Genomic DNA, 22277 nt, shown 5'->3' with positions numbered 1-22277 from the left:
CCGCCGACCCGGCAGTGATCGGATTCACTCCAGAACCGATCACTCGTTGGGTCCAGGCCAATTATTTATGGCCTGGACCTGCTGATCGGTTCTGGCGACTCACAGAACGTCCTGTGCCTGTGTAATGAAAGCACAGGAAATGATGCAATCTCTTCTCCTGGAGCCTTTTTTGGTTCCAGCGTGAGAAGAGAGAGCATTTACCATGAGTGCACTACACTGACACCAGTACACATAGGCACATTTTGTCATCCCCTGATCACCCCCCAGTTAACACTTTCTCTCTCTGTCACAGTGTCACTATATACAGTGTACAGATAATTTACTGATCACTGTATTAGTGTCACTGGTGACACCAGTTAGTGTGAGCGGCAGTTAGTGTCAGTCCCAGATAGGTTTAGGGTACCTGCCATATATCTCCTAATAAAGATTTAACCCCCTGATCACCCCCAGTTAACCTTTTCACTGCCCTATCCAAGTGTCACTATTACAGTGTACAGATCTTTTTTCCGACCTCTGTATTAGTGTCACGGGTGAAGTCGGTTAACCTTAAGGTTAGTTAGCGTCAATCCAGGATAGCGTCAGATTGCCCATCACATATTTAGTAATACATTTTAACCCTTTGATTGCCAGTGACACACACACACACACACACACACTAAACATCTCCATTACTAGTATAATAAACCCCATTTTTTAAAAGAAAAAAGAGTACCTGTCACTAATTGTTGCTATCATAGGGGATATTTACATTCCCTGTGATAACAATAAAAATAACAAAAAAATAAAAAATGAAAGGGAAGGTGTCAAAATAAAATAAAAAAGAAAAATAAATAATAATAAAAAAAAATTATAGAACTCCAGTCCCCCAGTGTTTGCACGCAAAGGCGAACGCAAGCATCGGTCTCGTGTCCTATGTAAACAGCAATTGCAGCATGCATGTGAGGTATTGCCGTGAACGTCAGGTCGAGGGAAGTAATTCTAGCAGTAGACCTCCTCTGTAAATCTAAAGTGGTAACCTGTAAAGGCTTTTAAAAATGTACGTAGTTTGTCTCCGCTGCATGGGCGTGCACAATTTTTAAGCATGTCATGTTTGGTATCTATCTACTCGGCATAAGATCATTTTTTATATGTTGCCAAACAATTAGGCAATATATAGTGTATTTGTGCATTACAATTCAAAAAAGTGTTTATTTTCTTTTTCCCAAAAAATTGCAATTGGAAAATCTGCGCAAATACTGTGTGACCAAAAAAAAAATTGCAACACCCACCATTTTATTCTGTAGGGCCTCTGCTTTAAAAAATATATAATGTTTTGGGGTTTTAAAGTAGGGATAGACCGATATATCGGGGGCCGATATGTACTTTCCCCGCTAAATCAGTATCGGCCCCGGAACTGGCCGATATTGCAGATATTTTTGTGACGTCATTCTGCCTTCTTAGGCCACCTCCCTCGCCTTGGACAGCCTCGTCTGGAGTCGGGACTAGTCTCGCTGGAGTGTATCACAGCCATACACCCACCCACATCCACAGGCCCTGTACCAGCCAGCCACCCACAGGCCCTGTACCTGCCAGCCACAGGCCCTGTACCTGCCAGCCACAGGCACTGTACCAGCCAGCCATCTACAGCCCCTGTGCCAGAAACCACAGCGTGCCAGCCAGCTACCCACAGACAGGGTGCCAGCCAGCCACCCACAGGCCCTGTGCCAGCCAGCCAGCCACCCACAGGCCCTGTACCAGCCAGCCAGCCACCCACAGGCCCTGTACCAGCCAGCCAGCCACCCACAGGCCCTGTACCAGCCAGCCACCCACAGGCCCTGTACCAGCCAGCCAGCCACCCACAGGCCCTGTACCAGCCAGCCACCCACAGGCCCTGTACCAGCCAGCCACCCACAGACAGGGTGCCAGACAGCCAGCCACCCACAGACAGGGTGCCAGACAGCCAGCCACCCACAGACAGGGTGCCAGACAGCCTGACACCCACAGGCCCTGTACCAGCCGATCGGCGATCCGTGGCCGGACCCGGAAGTGAGGAGAGGATGAATAAAGCAGAAAATAAGGTATTTCCTAGCAAAAAAAAAAAGTTTCCATTGGTAAAAGTAGTTTTAAAGGGGATTACATACATCTAAAGTTACTAAAATGGGTGGAACTCCACTTTAAGGAGTTATCTTTGGCAGGATATTTGGCCCTTTTTTGATGTTCCAATACACAATGGTTCCAAATAAGAACACTGGCAGATGCAGTTTTGTTATTTTAATTACAAATTCACTTTTTCTTATGTCTAGGAATTAAGAAGATAAACTCCAAGTTTCCATCAAGTAAACGGGGACCTAGATGGGGATTTCGCTCCCAGAGTTTAAGCAAGGAGCCTCCTCCAAAAGACATTGATATGGTTACCAAGAGAGTTCTCTCTGCTCGACTTTTGAAAATAAATGAACTAAGAAATGAGGTTGTAGAACTTCAAATGAAACTAGAAGAATATCAAAAAGAAAATAAGACTCTAAAAAGGCTGCAGTTTAGGCAAGAAAAAGCCTTGAATAAGTTTGAAGATACAGAAAATGAGATCTCACAGCTTTTATCGCGACATAATAACGAGGTTCGGATTTTGAGGGAGCGCCTGCGCAAATCTCAGGAAAGGGAAAGAAATATCGAAAAGAAACTGAAGGAAACCGAGGATGAGCTATACAGGACAAATGTTGCCCTAAAAAAGTTAAAGCAGCTTTCAGAAAATAGGCATCTTGCAGAACGGGATGAGCTGACTAGAAAAGTAGAAATGATAGAAAGCAGACTGGATGAACGAGAAAGGCGAGTAAAGGTATTAACTATTTTCCTCATCAGACATAGTTTAATTTCTGTGTTTTGAATGCTACTACTACCCTATATTGTAATACATTTTTGGAGTATATCAGAAAACATATAGGATCTTTACTCATTTGATGCTTTTTTGGTGTCTTCTAGGATCTGGAGAAGAATATTGAACTGACTCAAAGCAGCTTTCAGAGACAACTGATGACTGAGAAAAAGAAAGCCCATGATGCACAAGAAGAAAACAAGTTATTACGGGAAGAGCTCCAGCGCCTAATTCAAAAGTTAAAGGTTTCTATCTCCTGCTTTCCTCTTTACAGTGCCTTGAAAAAGTATTCATACCCCTTGAAATTTTCCACATTTTGTCATGTTACAACTAAAAACATAAATGTATTTTATTGGGATTTTATGTGATAGACCAACACAAAGTGGCACATAATTGTGAAGTGCAAGGAAAATGATAAATGGTTTTCAAATTATTTTACATATAAATATCTGAAAAGTGTGGTGTGCATTTGTATTCAGCTCTCTTTAGGCTCCTTTCACACGGCCGCTCCGCTGCTTAAGTCCGCTGCGGGACTTTTTTTTTTTTTTTTTTTTCACGGAGCGGATGACATTTATGTCATCCGCTCCGTGTGCCCGCATATCATCCCATCCGTTTGCGGATGATATGCGGACATAATGTAAGTATATGGCTTTCGGATGTCAGCGGATGACACCATTGACATCCGATTTTCCTTCCTTTCCGTTTTTTACACGGATGAAAAAATAGGGTTCTGTTCCATTCGAAAAAACGGAACAGAACTGAAAGGAGGAAAATCGGATGTCAGCGGATGGTATTCCGCTGCCATCCGCAATGCCATTCACTTACATTATGTCCGCAAATCATCCGCAAATGGATGGGATGATTTGCGGACACACGGAGCGGCCGTGTGAAAGGACCCTTACTCTGATACCCCTGACTAAAATCTAGTGGAACTAATTTCTTTCAGAAGTCACCTAATTAGTAAATAGAGCCCACCTGTGTGTAATTTAATCTCAGTATAAATATAGCTGTTCTGGCAAGCCCTGAGAGGTTTGTTAAAGAACCTTAGTGAACAAACAGCATCATGAAGGCCAAGGCACACACCAGACAGATCAGGAATAAAGTTCTGGAGAAGTTTAAAGCAGGGTAAGGTCATAAAAAGCTTTGAACATCTCACGGAGCACTGTTCAATCCATCATCCGAAAATGGAAAGAGTAGGGCACAACTGAAAACCTACCAAGACATGGCCTTCCACTTAAACTGACAGGCCAGGCAAGGAGAGCATTAATCAGAGAAGCAGCCAAGAGGCCCATGGTAACTCTGGAGGAGCTGCAGAGATCAGAGGGGAGAATCTGTCTATAGGACAGCTATTAGTCATGAACTCTACAAATCTGGCCTTTATGGAAGAGTGGCAAGAAGAAAACCGTGGTCAAAGCCAGGTCTTCAGCACCTGCTGAAGAAGCTCATAAAGTGGGCATAACGTGTACAGGTGGGAGGAGTCGTTGCCATTGATGTCATTTCATCGATTTCTATCAGTGTGGTGAGCTGATGATATGCCTGTTTTACCTAAGGGAGTTGTAAAAGAAGAAGGTTTTTTATCTTAATGCAATCTATGCATTCTAATAAAAAGCCTTCTATGTATAGCAGCCTCCCCAGCACCCCCTAATACTTACCTGTGCCCCATCTCTGTCCAGCAGTGTCCAGGATTCCCTCGGCCATCCAGGACTCTCCCTATTGATTGGCTCCCACAGCTGTCAATCAAGGTCAGTTAGCCAATCAGGAGAGAGGGAGTGGGGCCGCATGGCAGCTTTGTGTCTGAATGGACACACAGAGCTGCAGCTCGGCTTGAGTGCCCCCATAGCAAGCTGCTTGCTGTGGGGGCACTCGATTGGAGAGAGGGTTCATGAGCAGCAACGAGGAACCTGAGAAGAGGAGGATCCAGGCTGCCCTGTGCTAAACCGACTGGAGGCAAGTATAACGTGTTAATTTATTTTTATTTATTTTTTTACAATCCCTTTCCTTTTTATGTGGGTGTTTTTTATCCCAAGTTCTATTTTAAAAAATACATTTATAGCAGAGTGCTCTATGGTTTCTCCATTTCTGTTTCATGGTATGTGACATGACTATCAAGATTAAGAGGTGGAGAAATAAGATTCAGGAGTGTTACCAGAGGGAGTGTTCCAATATCATCTTAAGTGGAGGACACTAGGGCAGATTTTGTCTGAAAGTGTTGGGCACCGAACACGTTGGATACTACCATTTATTGTAACTATATCTGCACTACGGTGGAATTTTTTGAATGGGACTTTTGGTCATCACAGCAATTAATTAATTAGTTTGATTTGAACTTTGTTATATATATGTTCTGTTATTTAGTGATTGTGCTGCACTTATATGTTGCACTTTATTATGTGGAAGAAGGTGCTCTGGTCAGATAAGACCAAAATGTAACTTTTTGGCCTAAAAGCAAAACACTATGTATGGCAGAAAAACTAACACTGCACATTACCCTGAACACACCATCCCCCACCATTAAACATGGTGGTGGCCGCATCATGTTGTTGGGATGCTTTTCTTCAGCAGGGACAGAGAAGCTGCTCAAAGTTGATGGGAAGATGGATGGAGCCAAATTACAGGGCAATCTTCGAAGAAAACCTGTTAGAGTCTGCAAAAGACTTGAGACTGGAGTGGAGGTTCACCTTCCAGCAGGACAACAACCCTAAACATACAGCCAGAGCTGAAATGGTTTAGATCAAAGCATATTCATGTGTTAGAATGGCTCAGTCTAAGTCCAGACCTAAACCTAATTGAGAATCTGTTGTAAGATTTGAAAACTTCTGTTCTCCATCCAATCTGACAGAGCTTGAGCTATTTTGCTAAGAAGAATGGGCAAAAATTTCACTTTATGTGCAAAGCTGGTAGAGACATACCCAAAAAGATTTGCAGCTGTAATTGCAGCGAAAGGCGGTTATACAAAGTATTGACTCAGGGGGGCTAAATACAAATGCACTCCACACTTTTAAGATATTTATTTGTAAAAACATTTTGAAAACCATTTATCATTCACAATTTTGCGCCACTTTGTGTTGGTCTATCACATAAAATCCTCTTGATTGCTTCTCTGATGAATGCTTTCTTTCCCAGTGTATTTCGCGTTTATCATAACTTAATCCCGAATTTGCTTTGATAACTACATGGTCATCATAATGATGTTTTTTTTTTTTTTTTATATATATTCTGCAACAATCAGGGGCCCTATAGAAACAGGTGTATTTATTATAAAATCATGTAAAATTTAAGTTGCACACTTGTGAATTCATTTAAATATTCTTGTGACTTCTGAAGGCAGTTTTTTTTTTTTTGTTTGTTTTTTTTTTCTTTAAAAAAAAAAATTGAAATATTTGAAGATTTTCTTTCCAGGCTGACATTCTAAACTATGTTGCATACATCAGCAACATAAAATACTACTAAAGTACACTACAGCCAAAATTAATGTGTCCACGGAGAACCATGATTTGTGATTCAGTTTTTCAACCAGCCATTGTAGTTGAAGTCTACCCCAGTCCCTTTTGTGTATAACCCAGTGACCGTGGAATTTTCCTGATTATGATGCTGAACACACACTACAGTTTTTTTTTTTTTTTTTTCTGCCTCTTACATGCTGAAAACCAATGTAAAAAAATACTAGTACTTAGAAGTTTAGCCAGCAACAATTATTAAAACCTGAAAGTTTTTTTTTTTTAAAAATGCAGGAAGCAGAGAGAGGAATTTAAATAGCAGATACTGCACCCCTGCTGATAATTCAAGGAACAGTGTGTTCTTTAAATGCAATGGATTACCCAATGCTCAGATTATGGTAGATTGAGGAAACTATCTCGCTTAAGAATAGCTAATTTGGTCATACCCCTGAAGAATTTCATTTTCAACGCTCGTACCAAAAAAATTAAAACTTGTTTATCAGAGTATTCGATGATACCATTGCAGATTGAACAAATTTTGATCAGCAATTTGTTCGAATACAATGGTATGTGTCAAATTTTACCTTTTTGATTCAACATGTATGGAAGTGACATATGTTAATTTATGTGCATGCCCTCCCCTTCTAGACACTTCCTCTTACAGTATAGATAGCATAAGTAGCTTAGCCGCTTTGTTATATTGACTTTACTGTAAATTACAGCCATGTATTAAAATTACTTCCCTTTTATTTAGATATGTTGGGTCATATGGGGGAATTAGGTAGGAAGCCACTATTAATACATAAATGACGATTTATCAGTAAATTACCACTAATATGAAGTGGGTCTCTTTAACCTCATGTCTGTCCCAGTGCAAGCCATGAAAATACAGCTTACTACAGGTGAACACACTGCAAGAATACACTTTTATGCACTTTGACAAATGACCAGGGGCAAGAAAAATGTAAATGGTGCAGGCCTTATACTCTGCAAATCCTACATTGGTAGAAAGCATCTCAATGACTGGGAACATCTAATGAAATCTTGTCATTACTACACTTTAGAACAAAACATATGAGATTGGCATTATTTGAAATTCACAACAGAATAGGGAAAGAACTGCTGAGTTGGAGAAAAATTCAAAATTAAAATGCTGGAGTGGAAGCAATAAAAATAAAAGGAAAAACACAGGTATTGGAAGACTAATGTGCAGATATTGTACATAGCCTACCTAAAACATTCTACCTGTGAAGAAGACTGCATAGGTTTTCAGTGCATTGCTCCCACACAATAAGTTTCTCAAAAGGCAGCTCTTCTCTTATGGGGTACAATCAGTATTGGTTGTGTTTGGGGGTAACTAGGCTTATCTGGTATCTTGTATGAAGATATCGTTTCTTTTCAGTTTATACGTAACCTCTGAAAGTCCTTTTCTTATCTTGGTCACTATTTGTAGGAACATAAAAATGGTGTCATACATCATTCTTCTTTGTTTTGATAGGGTAAGCTGTGAGAAGCACAAGTCCAGACACCTATACAGTTGTATATTTACTAATGTCAAATTTGAAGAGTTTGTATAATAACAAATGTATAGGTCCTAAATTCACCAAAACTTCTCTGGAAATGCTATAAAAATGGTTCTTCTGCCAAGAGTTTAAAGTTTCCTTACAGTACTTAACATTTTTGGTAAACAAGTAGATATTCTTACGCTTCAGCGGTTATAGCTGGTGGCACTGATCATTCGGCACAAAACGACAGGCTGGTACACAAGTCAATTGATAAATGGACATGTGTACAACCAGCATGCACATACATGGATAGAAATTCGACTGATCCCTACTGCACCTGCCAAATTTCAATCTATGTATGGCGGCCCTTAGGCTCCGTTCACATTTGGCATTTTGGGATCTGCTGTGATTCTGCTAATGATCTCAGATAGCACTGCAATCACTAAATGCATGTTCGGGCATTCATTTTCAATGGCCCCTAAAACGTGGTGCGGTTTCGCTGCGTTTCTTGGCGGCAAACCTAAATGCGCAAAACTTGTCGCCCAAAAGAAGTTCCTGCTCTTTGGACCCTGTTTTAGGTGCCATTGAAAAAGAATGCCACCCGAACATGCGTTTTGCAATTGCACTGTGATTTGAGACCATGGGCAGAATCGCAGCGATTCTGCTCGAGATCCAAAAACGTCAAACTTGAACAGAGACTAAGGGATTTTTTCTGATTGCTCCAGATAACATGCTTCCTCAACTGGTACTGTCTTTGAAATAATGTGCTCTAATACTCTGCACTGTAGAACTATTTACGTGCTTTACTTATTAATAAATCAGTTTATGAAACTCGGATTGATGCTTGACAGACCTATGCATATACTATACAAAAAACAAAGGGACCAGACAAATGAGAATTTGTGGTTTTATTTTTTATTTACTTACAGTTTTGCTGTTTTCAATTTAAAGCTTTACTGTAAAATGTAACTAAAAATACATTTTTATATGTTGTTTACAAGGACTCTGATTGCTGCAGTCACTGATAAAGAGTCCACATCCAGTAATGATCCCAAGTGCTTATATCCGATATATTTCTTTTACAATCTGTTTTACACAGGAGAAAGAAAGGGAACTTGATGCAAAAAATATATATGCTTATCGTCTTTCCAAGCCTTCCCCAAAAAAAGAGACCGAAATAACTCCTAGGAAGAAAGGTAAGCATAATGATTTATATATCTAAAGGTTCTTATAAGGCATAACTAATGTGATGGCAGTCATCATCAGCCCCAGGTTTCACTTTCTAAGGGAGTGACTTGATAAATAGCTTTAGCAAACACAATATCAGAACTACTATGTAAGCATATGCTTGAGTCAGAATCACAAAGTATTTTGCTTTCTGACTATTCCCCCGAATCCGATCCCTAGGAAATTTAAAGGACAACTCTTAAAAAACTATCAAATGTCAAAGCTGTTTAGCTTACCAAATATAAGCTTTTACTTTTGTTCTAATGTGCATATTGTAACCTCGGGAAGAGGTTCAATATGCAAATGAATGTCAAAGCTGGTTCGCTTTCTAAGCTACTTCAATAGGCAATTTAACGGGCCTCAAAATAAATGTACCCATAATAAATTGCTCTCTGTGCCAGCCTTGACCCACTGGGTCATGAAGACAGACACATAAAGACCTTCCTGGAACCTATATTTTCTCTATTGGTTATTGAGGGACACAGCTTGATGATAATTAGGCAATGTAGGGTTATAGGATTTCATGCTGGGTTTCAGGACCAGGGTCACGAGCAGTTTATCAGACCCCGTCTCTGAACACTATCTTGTGAGTATGAGCAGTTGGTTACAGTGGTGCTGTCCTTGTTTGTTGATGCAGGTAGTGGAGCACTGCAGGGGAGAAAGCTTTTTTAGTATTTTCGTATTACTATCTAAACAGGCTGGCACTGTTGGTAGACTTTGGAGGACTAGGGGAAGACCCTCCTCTTTATTGTTCACTTGGATTGTATGTCTGTGCTCCATTTGGTGGCCTGAACCACCATTCTGAAATTTTGAGGTTGTTTTCTAAAGCACGGATGGCTCCTCTCCTTCACTGCTCTGCAACTTTAGCATGTGAATTACAGCACTGAAAACCAAGAACAGAATATTCCAAAATAAACAGACCTTACAGTCACACCAAGAGGCAGATACAATTATTAAAATATTCTGTTAATAAAAACCCGAAGGGGAACTTGTTTTTTGAGATGGAATACCCAACTTTTATCTTGCAAAACAAGTTTTTATTTGAGGGTAATGCTTTTTAGAATATTATTAATTGTTATAAACTTTTTGATTTTAACACAATCTGCCTCTTGGGGTGCCCCGTAAGTTCCGTTCATTTTGGAATATTCTGTTTTTGGTTTACTCTTGATTTTAGGATGTGGTACAATGAGTTGCATTCTTAGCAACTATTTGGAGCACAGTATTCACTCTGCTTTTTTTGCCACTATCTGCAATGACAAGTCCTCTTGCTGCAGCCGCTCCCATCAGAGCTCACTGGATTGCTGGGCTGTGAAGGGGGCTGCTCCAGCAGGAGGACTTGTCATTGCAGGTAGTGGGAAAAAAAAGCAGAGTGAATACTGTGCTCCCGATTCACAGCCCAGCGCTCCAGTGAACTCTGGTGAGGCAGAGCATAGTGACAGTGGCTGATAGTCACCAGCTATCTTCTCAATGAAGACCGAGAACCAAGCGATCAGCGGTCTTTGATCACTTGGTGCTCGGTCTTGGAGGCAGCAGGGGACAGATGTCGCATCCAACTAGGTGAGTATGTATGTTTTTGTTTTTTATTGCCAAACTTCTCTTTTAATTCTATCAAATCCCTTGGCTGCTTCTTTAAGGCAAACTAAATACTTGTTTGTTATTCCAGGAGGTCTCTGGCTTCCAGGTCCACAATTTCTGTGTAGTGGACAGATTTTTCTGCAGGTCTGTCAGTTGCTTAGTAAAGTTCCTTCTTGTTACCATTAAAGCCCACTCCACTAGAGCATAGTACTTCTTGGGCTTTTCATCATCAGGCTTCTGTGACTCTGTAATTGGGATAAACCGATATGGTTTTTTCAGGGCCAATACCGATATTTTGGTCACAAAGTATCGGCCGATATTTTGTACATTTTTAAGGTTTTAAAAAAATAAAGACAATTTTTGACACAAATCTGGTACTGAACATGTTAATGTTGGTTTATTAACATTTTTAACATTAAAGCCTCGTTCTTCACACCTTACCTGCATGAAGTGATAGGAAAACTGCACAGCTTTCACTTGCAGGTACATCAGTTTCACATCATGTGAACGAACGAGTCCTAGAAGAGTAGACAACTGTGAAAAATAAAGTGCTGGGAAAATAATAACTAAAGGCTTCCCAAAACAATATTTACATAAACTGCTGCAGTGGTGCACTCACTGTCTGCAATGATTAAATCTAGTAGCCGCAGTGCAAAAGACTGTGAACTGGACACTAGTACTACTCACTTTCAATACTCCCAGTTAAGTAGAATAATAGTGCAGAAAGCATAATATTTCAGCATGTTCACCAGTTAACCTTCCTAGCGGTATTCCTGAGCGTGACTCGGGGTTAGATTTTAGAGCCAAAAGCGGTAACCCCGAGCCACACTCGGGGTACCTCTAGGAAGATCGCTGGATCCTGGTGGAGGTTTTACTTTTTCTCCGGGATCCAGCGAAGAATGCGGGCGGTATGCAGCGGCGGAGCTTCCTCCCGATCGTCTGCGAGCCCCGGCTTCCATCTCCGGCGACGTGACGTTCGCAAGGGGGTGGAACCGGCGGCAAATTCAAATGTAAAACACACCGATACCATTCAAAATAAAAAAAAAATCGCATTACATTGCCCCCCAGTGCCCTTTCCTGCAGTTTTACTGTACTTTTTATGTATATATATATATATATATATATATATATATATATATAATATGTAATTCTTGTGAATGAGCAGCCCAAACCAACAGTTGGTTTGGGCTGCTCATTCACAAGAATTACATGCAAAATAATGGTACCGCTTTCAGCACCTAAAATCCAAAAGAATCATACCGCCAGGGAGGTTAAACGGCTTGTGTCTTTTTCACATATTGCTGCCATTCACTAAAAACACGCTCACTTGGTACCGAGGAAGGAGGAGCAGAAAGGTATCTTCTAGCATGAGAAGTCTTTTGTAGCATGCCTCATTTTCTTTCCACCGCTGAAGAGGATCACCACTTCTTCTGTCGATTACTGGTTCCTTCAAATAGAGATGAAGTTCATTATCCAGGGTCATTATTGCAGATTCAGAAGAATCCTCCGCATGAGGCCCCAATAAAACACTGAACATGGCATCTATTCGACCACTATGAAGTTTCTCTTCTGTCTGTTGTCTTTTTTGGATATTTTTCTCTTTTTGCAGCATCCTGCTCTTCCAGATGGCTGGCTTGCTAGCACCTTGTGGCGGGTGGCTGGCTTGCTGGCACCCTGTGGCGGGTGGCTGGCTTGCTGGCACGCTGTGGTGGATGGCTGGCTGACTGACACCCTGTAGTGGGTGGCTGGCACCCTGTGGTAGGTGGGTGGCTGGCACCCTGTGGTGGTGGGTGGCTGGCTGGCACCCTGTGGTGGTGGGTGGCTGGCTGGCACCCTGTGGTGGTGGGTGGCTGGCAGGCACACTGTGTGGTGGCTGGCTGGCACCCTGTGGTGAGTGGCAGGCTGGCTGGCACCCTGTGGTGGGTGGCTGGCTGGCACCCTGTGGTGGGTGGGTGGCTGGTACAGGGCCTGTGGGTGTGGGTGACTGGATGGCACCGGGCTGCTGTGGGTGTGGGTGGCTGGATGGCACCGGGCTGCTGTGGGTGGGTATATGGCTGTGTTATACAATCCCGAGAGACTCCCGACGAGGCTGTCCAAGGCGAGGGAGGGGGCCTAAGAAGGCAGAAGGTTAGGCCCAGTGCGCAGAGGCGCATGGCGCAACATACGCATTGACATCACGACAATATCGGTAATATTGGCAAGTTCCGGGGCCGATACCGATATAGCGGGAAAGGTGAATATCGGCCCTCCAATAATCAGCTTTGCTGATAATCGGTCGATCCCTACTCTGTAAGGCTATGATCTGGTCCTCTGCTTACACATTCTTTAAAGCCTTGTACACACAGGCCAAAATCAGCCGGTTTGGTAGAGCCGGCCAACTTTCAGCCATGTGTGCAGCTGTCTGTTCTACAGAAGTTAGTCTGTCTAAACGGGCATGCTGGAAAGCCATCATTTGATCAGTGTGTTCTGATTGGGGGGGGGGGGGGGGGGTCCAGGTCCCCCTGTCAGAACACAAAGGCACAGTGGGGGAGATCACTGCACTAATAATATCATTTGTGTTAGTACACCAATCTCAGGATTTTTTTTTTTCAGCCCACTGCGTTTAACAAAAAAAAAACATCTTTCGGCCCAAACGTTACTTTGTAGTTTCTATTTTCCCACCCCTCTGTTTGGACTGCTTTTGGACATCCCTACATTGCTATAATTCTGATCAAGCTTTGTATAGACAATATAGAAAATTGGAATGTTGCACTTCTTCTGGGCTATCTGTCTGTTTAGGGTTGCTGGCCATACTAAAACAATCTATCTTTGTGTTGCACATCTTTTTAATAAAATCAATCAGGCCTTTTGTGAGGTCCTTCAGATGTAATGAGCTTCCCAACACTGCTCTAAGCTGCTGCTTTTGTTACAGGGACAAACCTTTGCATCAATGTGGGTGTCCAAACAACTGAATCTTTGTCTAGCCCAGACTCAACTTTTCCAGAACCTCCACCCCCTATTTTCATGGATGAAACAATGGAGAACCAGCAAGAGATTCCGGAAATGGTAATGCAATAACATTTTGGTAAAAAGTCTACAGTAAACCTAGAGTGAGAGAAATACAGAGGCTTGGGTTGCTAACAGCATTTTGAAAATGCTAGTTTCCTGGTTGCACTTATTCCACATTTATGTGATGTGTATCTGAGCCTATCAATACAAAAACCATATAGTAAAAAAATATTAATTGTATATATAGTACACCTATTTTGTACAAAGCATAAAATGTCCACATTCAGTGAAAAATATCCAAAGGAAAAATTGAAAAACACTGTCTAAAAACAAAAAAAAAAAAAAAAGTGGTAGTGATCCGGTAATGGGTGAAGATGTTCTATCTACAGACACCTTTCCTCTATTAGTAAATCGTGCTAAAGTGATCCTCAGAAGCTGAATAAATACCACTACCAACCACCAATACGTGAATTGGCTGCTCATATTAAAGTATGACCATACGGTCAAAAAACGCCTTTTGATCTAGATAAGATCTTCAAGTACTGTATAATTCCACCTGCTTCGATCTGTCTCGCCAGAAATCCCCTTGCTAGGACTAGCTGGATCCACTCCTCACGCTTCCAATATATGCAGGGAGGAGAGACTGGATGAGTCCCAACAAACAGCAAGGCAGAACTGTTTTACCTTCATACAGAGACCAGCATCCTACCACCTAAGGCTTCACCCATTACTGAATCACTACCAATATTTTTCTTTGTTTTTTGGACAATGTTTTTTAATTTTTTCTTTGAATATTTTTTACTGAATGTGGACGTTTTTGTTTTCTACAAAATAGGTGCACTATATACACAATCATTTTTTTATGGTTTTTGTATTGATAGGTTTAGATACACATCACATAAATGTTGAATAAGCACACCATTAAGAGCCCATTCACAAAGGGGCGACACAACTTGCCGGGGCGACCTGTGAAGTCGCGGTGCACAGAGTGCACCGCGACCTCGGCGCGACATGCACGGACTTCATATCATTGAAGTCAATGAAAGTCGCCTCCAGGTCGCCCCAAAGTAGTACAGGACCCTTTTTCTAAGTCGGAGCGACTTGTATCGCTCCTATTAGAACGGGTCCTGTGCTAATCAATGGCAGGCGACCCACCGCGACCAAGTCGCCTGACAAGTCGCGCTAGTGTGAATGGGGACTTGCATTTTATTTGTTTGTTTTGCATATATACATTTTGTCAACTCCGTTTCTATTTACTTTTGGCCTGACATCTTCTTCTTTCTTTGGCTGTTGGGTGGCCACTGATGTAACTTTGTAACATGCACACTGGAGATATACAATCTCAGGAGGGCATAATGCACTGTGCATGTGCCAGAGGTATTATATATACAGGGAGTGCAGAATTATTAAGCAAATGAGTATTTTGACCACAGCATCCTCTTTTCCTCTTTATGCATGTTGTCTTACTCCAAGCTGTATAGGCTCGAAAGCCTACTACCAATTAAGCATATTAGGTGATGTGCATCTCTGTAATGAGAAGGGGTGTGGTCTAATGACATCAACACCCTATATCAGGTGTGCATAATTATTAGGCAACTTCCTTTCCTTGGGCAAAATGGGTCAAAAGAAGGACTTGACAGGCTCAGAAAAGTCAAAAATAGTGAGATATCTTGCAGAGGGATGCAGCACTCTTAAAATTGCAAAGCTTCTGAAGCGTGATCATCGAACAATCAAGCATTTCATTCAAAATAGTCAACAGGGTCGCAAGAAGCGTGTGGAAAAACCAAGGCGCAAAATAACAGCCCATGAACTGAGAAAAGTCAAGCGTGCAGCTGCCAAGATGCCACTTGCCACCAGTTTGGCCATATTTCAGAGCTGCAACATCACTGGAGTGCCCAAAAGCACAAGGTGTGCAATACTCAGAGACATGGCCATGGTAAGAGAGGCTGAAAGACGACCACCACTGAACAAGACACACAAGCTGAAACGTCAAGACTGGGCCAAGAAATATCTCAAGACTGATTTTTCAAAGGTTTTATGGACTGATGAAAGGAGAGTGAGTCTTGATGGGCCAGATGGATGGGCCCGTGGCTGGATTGGTAAAGGGCAGAGAGCTCCAGTCCGACTCAGACGCCAGCAAGGTGGAGTACTGGTTTGTGCTGGTATCATCAAAGATGAGCTTGTGGGGCTTTTTCGGGTTGAGGATGGAGTCAAGCTCAACTCGCAGTCCTACTGCCAGTTTCTGGAAGACACCTTCTTCAAGCAGTGGTACAGGAAGAAGTCTGCATCCTTCAAGAAAAACATGATTTTCATGCAGGACAATGCTCCATCACACGCGTCCAAGTACTCCACAGCGTGGCTGGCAAGAAAGGGTATAAAAGAAGAAAAGCTAATGACATGGCCTCCTTGTTCACCTGATCTGAACCCCATTGAGAACCTGTGGTCCAGCATCAAATGTGAGATTTACAAGGAGGGAAAACAGTACACCTCTCTGAACAGTGTCTGGGAGGCTGTGGTTGCTGCTGCACGCAATGTTGATGGTGAACAGATCAAAACACTGACAGAATCCATGGATGGCAGGCTTTTGAGTGTCCTTGCAAAGAAAGGTGGCTATATTGGTCACTGATTTGTTTTTGTTTTGTTTTTAAATGTCAGAAATGTATATTTGTGAATGTTGAGATGTTATATTGGTTTCACTGGTAAAAATAAATAATTGAAATGGGTATACTGTATATTTGATTTTTGTTAAGTTGCCTAATAATTATGCGCAGTAATAGTCACCTGCACACACAGATATCCCCCTAAAATAGCTAAAACTAAAAACAAACTAAAAACTACTTCCAAAAATAGTCAGCTTTGATATTAATGAGTTTTTTGGGTTCATTGAGACATTGTTGTTGTTCAATAATAAAATTAATCCTCAAAAATACTAATTTGCCTAATAATTCTGCACTCCCTGTATATATAATCCCAGGAGGGTATACTGCACTGTGCATGTACCCAGAGGTATTTTATATATATATATATATATATATATATATATATAATCCCAGGAGGGTATACTGCACTGTGCATGTGCCAGAGGTATTAATCTATCTCTTCTTTTATTTTTATTTTTTGACAGAAGAGACAAGCAAAGACCAATTTAAAGCTAAATTTCAGGAATTATTTGTATTGCATACTTACATTGGACCAGCCTGGCACAATGTAGGTATGAATTACTCCAAACTGAGGGAATGCTGGGGAAGATGAACATTAGTGTAAAAGCCAGCATTACTACAGAGACATTTGTGATATTTTGGGTCCTGCTCAGTTTTAATGCAAGTGGCTGCCCCACTGCTCATTGATCACAGGGAGTCGCTATTTATTTATTTTTTTTAAATGATTACAAGGCGTTCTCTGATTAGATGAGATGGAGAGGAGGGTCGCTGAAGTCAGATTCTACTCTATACATCCAATCAAAGAAAGCTTTGTATTTGTTGAAAAGAATATATGGCATTTTATGAATGGCGGCATTGCCAAGCAAGCGATCCTTTGTTGTCAGTGTTTAGTGGAGCAGCTGCTGGCATAGATCCCGAGCAAGACACAAGAAGATTTTGGCTATCATTGTAGTAGAGACAACTACTGCAGTGATTATCAGCTTCCCCAGTGGTCCATCAGGTATGAGTAAGACACACTTACATTTTTATAGGATTTATAAAGAGTCAATAGTTTATGAAACTTTTTACAATATAAGGGGGGACAGTACAGTTAAAATACAATTTAATACAAGAGGGTTAAGAGGCCAAACTAATAGGCAGTGCTAAGCTGGACCAATGTAAGTATACTATATACATAATTCCTGGGGTTCAGCTTTAAGGTGAATTCTTCAGATTCTTTTTTTTTTTTTTTTTCTCTTTATATATATATATATATATATATATATATATATATATATATATATATATATATATATATATGTGTGTGTATATATTCCTGGTATTCTATATGGAGCCCATCTAAATATATAGGAGTATACACTAACACCTAATGGTGATGGTTGCTACAATAGTATCCCTATCATTGATCCTTGGTGTTGAATGCTGTGATAATGAGGTCTAAGCACCCCCCAAACTGAGTCAGGAATACTGGGGTACCCTTATTCTGTTTTGACAGTCCCTGATGCTAGTTAAATTCAAAATTTTGCCTGTAGGATCATCTTACCAGAACCACAGACATCTTTAATTCCATTCCAACAGACAACTTTTCAATTGAAAAAACATTTTACTTCAAAACACCTTTTAGTTAAGCTCAGGATTTGCCATTGGCAACGTTGCAATAAAATGAATTAGAAGAATACGAACAACAAAATATCTGCTAATAAGACCTGTTGTGTATTTCATCACAGCATGTTTATACAGGCCTAAGGTAAAACTAGATCCCCTTTTTAATGGAATTGGAAATGATTTGTGGAAACCAGGCTTAAGTAATTAAATCAGTGCTAGTCCAAACTAAAGTCAGCCATACATGGTTTTTTCCCCTTCCTCTGGATCAACTATGGGTATAGGATTGTGTATATGGGATTGTATAGTTGTGTTTTGTTTTTTTTATATGGTTGAGCTAAATGGACTTTTATTTCAACCTGACTATCTATGTAACAATTGATCGAAGTTCTGCCAGCTCAGCAGGGACCAGCTGAATTTCGATTTATGTATGGGTAGGCTGGTTATACAGAAGTCAATCTACCAACTGACTTTTGTACAAACCAGCTTGTTCGAATCTCTTCGCTTGGTCAGTGCCACCAGCTCCAGCTTGCAGCGCTAATCACTGTATTCTGATGGCAGAGAAATCTCCCTGCTGTCAATACAAAGGCTCAGCATGGTGGATTCCCCCATCCATCTTGATTGTATGGATGGGAGAATCCAGTCTTTTTTTTTTTTTTTTTTTTTTTCAACCTGCTGGTTGAACGAAAAAAATAAATAAAGACTAATGTATGGGCTGCTTAACAACCTATTAGGCCAGGATTTTATTTGTTGTCATAAAATAATTTATCCTGCAGAATACACATTCCTGGCTAAATATCTTTCTTTGCACCGTTCTGCACCAGTTTACCTTTTTAAAATAATTTAAGATGATCAGCTCAAAACCAAAATCTCTAAATCTACTTGCAGGCACAATCTAAAACTAACCTATTTAACCCTGTAAAGCAAAACTCGCTATACATACCTTTTCTGAAGCTGATCCGGTCCGGTCTCCAGCAACAGATGCTGTGGGCAGGAGAACGTCGATAGCGGCTGTGAAATGCCTGGGAAGTGATGTCAACCATAGAGTTGCTATGGGGCTTCTGTTGTTGGCTGCCTCCTCTGCACCCGCCTACACTGAGAAGCTGCTGCTGACAGCTCAGCGTGGGATCGGCTTCAGAAAAGGTATGTATAGCAAGTTTTGCTTTACAGGGTTAGATAGGTTCGCCTTAGATTGTGCCTGCAAGTAGATTTCGAGATTTTAGTTTTAGGCTGGACTTCCCCTTTAAAATGCCAGAATGTAAAGAATCCCTGTCTCTTTGAAGAGCACTACTATATTTGAAATCTCTGAAATATCCCTGTCTGTCAAAGTGTGTATTATAGACATTTTTTAAAAGTCATAATTGTAATCGCAAATATTGTAAACGGTTTGTAGTTCCAATAAAACTCATGGTAGCAGCTGTTTGGTGTGTAACAGGTTAACTGTGTAGTTAACTAAACCCAGTGTTGACCATTCTCAGTCTCCTGGTACCTAGATTGTGGTCCTGTGAACTAGAAAATCTTTGTGCAGAGTGAGGCTGAGAGTGTCCTTGTCACATATTTGGAACAGCGGCGTGAGTTTACCTGTTTTTCACGTATTGGTGGCAGCGTGATGAGATCTGACCTACTTTTGTTACATAGTTGGTAAGGTTGAATAAAGACACCAGTCCATCCAGTTCATCCTGTAGTGTGTGTGTGTCAATAGTAATTCTTATATCCCTGTATGTTGCAATTGTTAAGGTGCCCACCGAATAGTTTTTTTAAACTATCAACGCTCCCTGCTGATACCACTGCTTGTGAAAGGGAGTTTCACATTCTTATGCTCTGACAGTAAAGAACCCTCTACGCAGCTTCAATGGCTAGCCACATGTATTTTTAAACTCCCTCCCACTGAAAAGTTTTTTCCCTATGCTAGGGTCACCAGTAAGGTATTTGTACATCGTATGTGACAGTTGTCACACATAAAGCTTAGAATTTGTTATTCAAGGGAAAATTTTATTTAGGACATTTTGTTCATATTTTCTCAAGGAACGAGATAGTCTTGCAAAGCAGATCAAAGAGGAAGCAGAAAAGCTGAAAAAAGAAAAAGAGCAAGCAGAAAGAAAACGTGATCTAGAAGAAAAGCTCACCAGAGATAAAGAGCAAAAGACTTTGGAGGACAAAGCAAGAAAGCTGCGTGAAGGTAAGAAAAAAGCTTACAAGAAGCAAAGAAAATTTTTGTTTATTAAAGTACTAAATCTTTCTGCCACAGGCAAAAGACAAAAATGTGTCCATAGTTAAATGGCATCAGTTTACATGGTGCTTTTTACTTTTAAAAGAGATACACAGATTTACCTTTACCTAGCCTGTATGAAGACCAATATTTATGAGAATAATGCAAAAACCTAAAAAGTAACCAAAAACCTTTTTCTTTCTCTTAAAGGGTTAGTTCACCTTTACAAAAAAAAATGTTATGCTGATGGGGCCATTTACATACCTCATGAAGCCTTACCTGAAAACTCTCAGGCCATTGCTTTGCAAAGCCTAGCTTTTACTGTTCAACTTCACCATCACAAGAGTGAGCTCTTTCTCTGATTCAAACCCTCCTCACATGCTTTCTCTCCCCTGATGCCGTAGCTCTGAGTTTAGGAGTTTGAGAGTTTGCTCCTTTGATGGTGAAGCTGAACTGTAGGCTCTCCATCCTGAAACATCCCTTTAAGAAGCCAGTGAGAGAAAATAACTTTAAAAAAAAAAGAAGCCAGTGAGAGAGGAGGGGAAGCTGGCGGGAAACCTGGACAGGAGGGGCGGCAGGCAGCATATACTGGAACTGATACCCTTTCCTCCTGCAGCAGCGGAAGAAGAAAAGAAGCCAGCCAACAGCTGCTGCAGGGGGAAAGGGGATTGGTTCCAACTAATGTGCTCCAGCTCCTGCCCAAGTTCCAGCTAATGTGCTCCAGCTCCTGCCCAAGTTCCAGCTAATGTGCTCCAGCTCCTGCCCAAGTTCCAGCTAATGTGCTCCAGCTCCTGCCCAAGTTCCAGCTAATGTGCTCCAGCTCCTGCCCAAGTTCCAGCTAATGTGCTCCAGCTCCTGCCCAAGTTCCAGGGTCAGCTAGGAAGGGATGCGATCTGCAGGTTGCTGACCCCCGCTCTAAATGGTAATGAGTATCTGTATAATGCCAGGGGTAATATGGAGCAGAAGAATATTTTATTGGCAAAATATTGGCTGGAAAGGAGCAATTTTGTTGCAATTGAAACAAATGGTATGGCATTATTTTAATCTTTGCATGACCCATACATAGTTCAGAATGTGTACTTTGTTTTACAATGTTTGTAGAATGGGAAAAGGAAGAGTTGGAAAGAAAAAGGAGAGAAGAGCAAGATAAGCCTCTACAGAAAGAAACTATAAACAAACCTGAAGAAGAAAAACTTAGAAAGGAACTTCTGCTTGCAAAAATGTTTGAAATTGACAGAGAGAACCAGGACCCATTTTACGTTGATTCCACTAAACCTCTTTCTACCGTACCTCTTGGGGATGCATCAGTTAAAACTGACATGACAGATGCAAAACAAAAAGCATACAAGTTCTCTGAGCCAACTGAGAATCTTTTTAATGGACTTCCAGTCCATGGAGGGCGAGAAAAAGATACTCCAAGTCGTAGAAGTGAAATCCCACTTGACAGCACTAGCGATATTACATTTGGGAGCTATACCCCATCTTTTGGGAAAGGAAGATCGCCTGGTAACAGCCAAAAGAAAAATGTGTCTGCAGAGCCTACGATAAGCACCACCAAGCTGGATATAAAGAAGGAAAAGAAATCAAATTTAATGGAACAGCTCTTTGGCGGTAGCTCCACCACTGTACTTCCTTCTGTTTCAAAAGGCATTGATCAAACTGGTTTTACTTCCAGCAGTAATAGAGTTACTGACAATGACACTAGCAACACTCTGACCTGGGAGCAAAACCACAAACTTAAAGGAAAAGGTGACATACCCTTCACTAATGAAGGCAAAACCATGCGACATCGCACACAGCACGCACCTGGAAGGCCAATAGTAAAAGCTATTGATTCCTTTGAGGATGAAATTGAAGAAGTAGCTTTATAGAAATGTGATTTATAGACATGTATGTGCCTGATCACTTACTTTTTAACATTACATGTCAGGGCATTGTATGCTATTTTAACCGGTCATATTTTATGTTAGTGTCAATTAATAAATTATTGCAAATATCTATGATGATTAGTTTAAATGCTATTTAAATGAACAGTGATTATTTAAAGCCAGATACACATTGGGCATTTACCTCTGGCACATGGGGCTCAAACATTTTAGCTGCAGCCGGAGGGCACAGGTGCGCCATCCTCCCCCCCCCCCCCCTGCAGGCGACCTGCAAAACTCTGAGAGACTGACCGCTGCTGCAGCTGGATAGTTTTTTTTTTAGCAATACTAACGTTTAGGG

General features: G+C 41.2%; 1 protein-coding gene across 1 annotated transcript in view; it reads left to right on the top strand.

The window, feature by feature from the left end:
- LCA5 (lebercilin LCA5) overlaps positions 1–22049 on the top strand; it is a 33125-nt gene extending 11076 nt beyond the window's left edge. The window contains exons 3-8 of the mRNA XM_082251960.1: positions 2283–2812; positions 2956–3093; positions 8890–8986; positions 13504–13637; positions 19868–20021; positions 21153–22049. Coding sequence (XP_082108086.1) covers positions 2283–2812; positions 2956–3093; positions 8890–8986; positions 13504–13637; positions 19868–20021; positions 21153–21922 — 1823 coding nt within the window. The 3' untranslated portion in view covers positions 21923–22049. The remainder of the gene's footprint in view (positions 1–2282; positions 2813–2955; positions 3094–8889; positions 8987–13503; positions 13638–19867; positions 20022–21152) is intronic.
- Positions 22050–22277: the final 228 nt, after the last annotated feature.

This window comes from Pelophylax lessonae (genome assembly GCF_965119305.1).
Source record: "Pelophylax lessonae genome assembly, chromosome: 3".
NCBI lineage: Eukaryota > Metazoa > Chordata > Amphibia > Anura > Ranidae > Pelophylax > Pelophylax lessonae.
The sequence above is the reverse complement of the archived record's forward strand: the minus strand, read 5'-3'. Positions and strand labels throughout refer to the sequence as shown.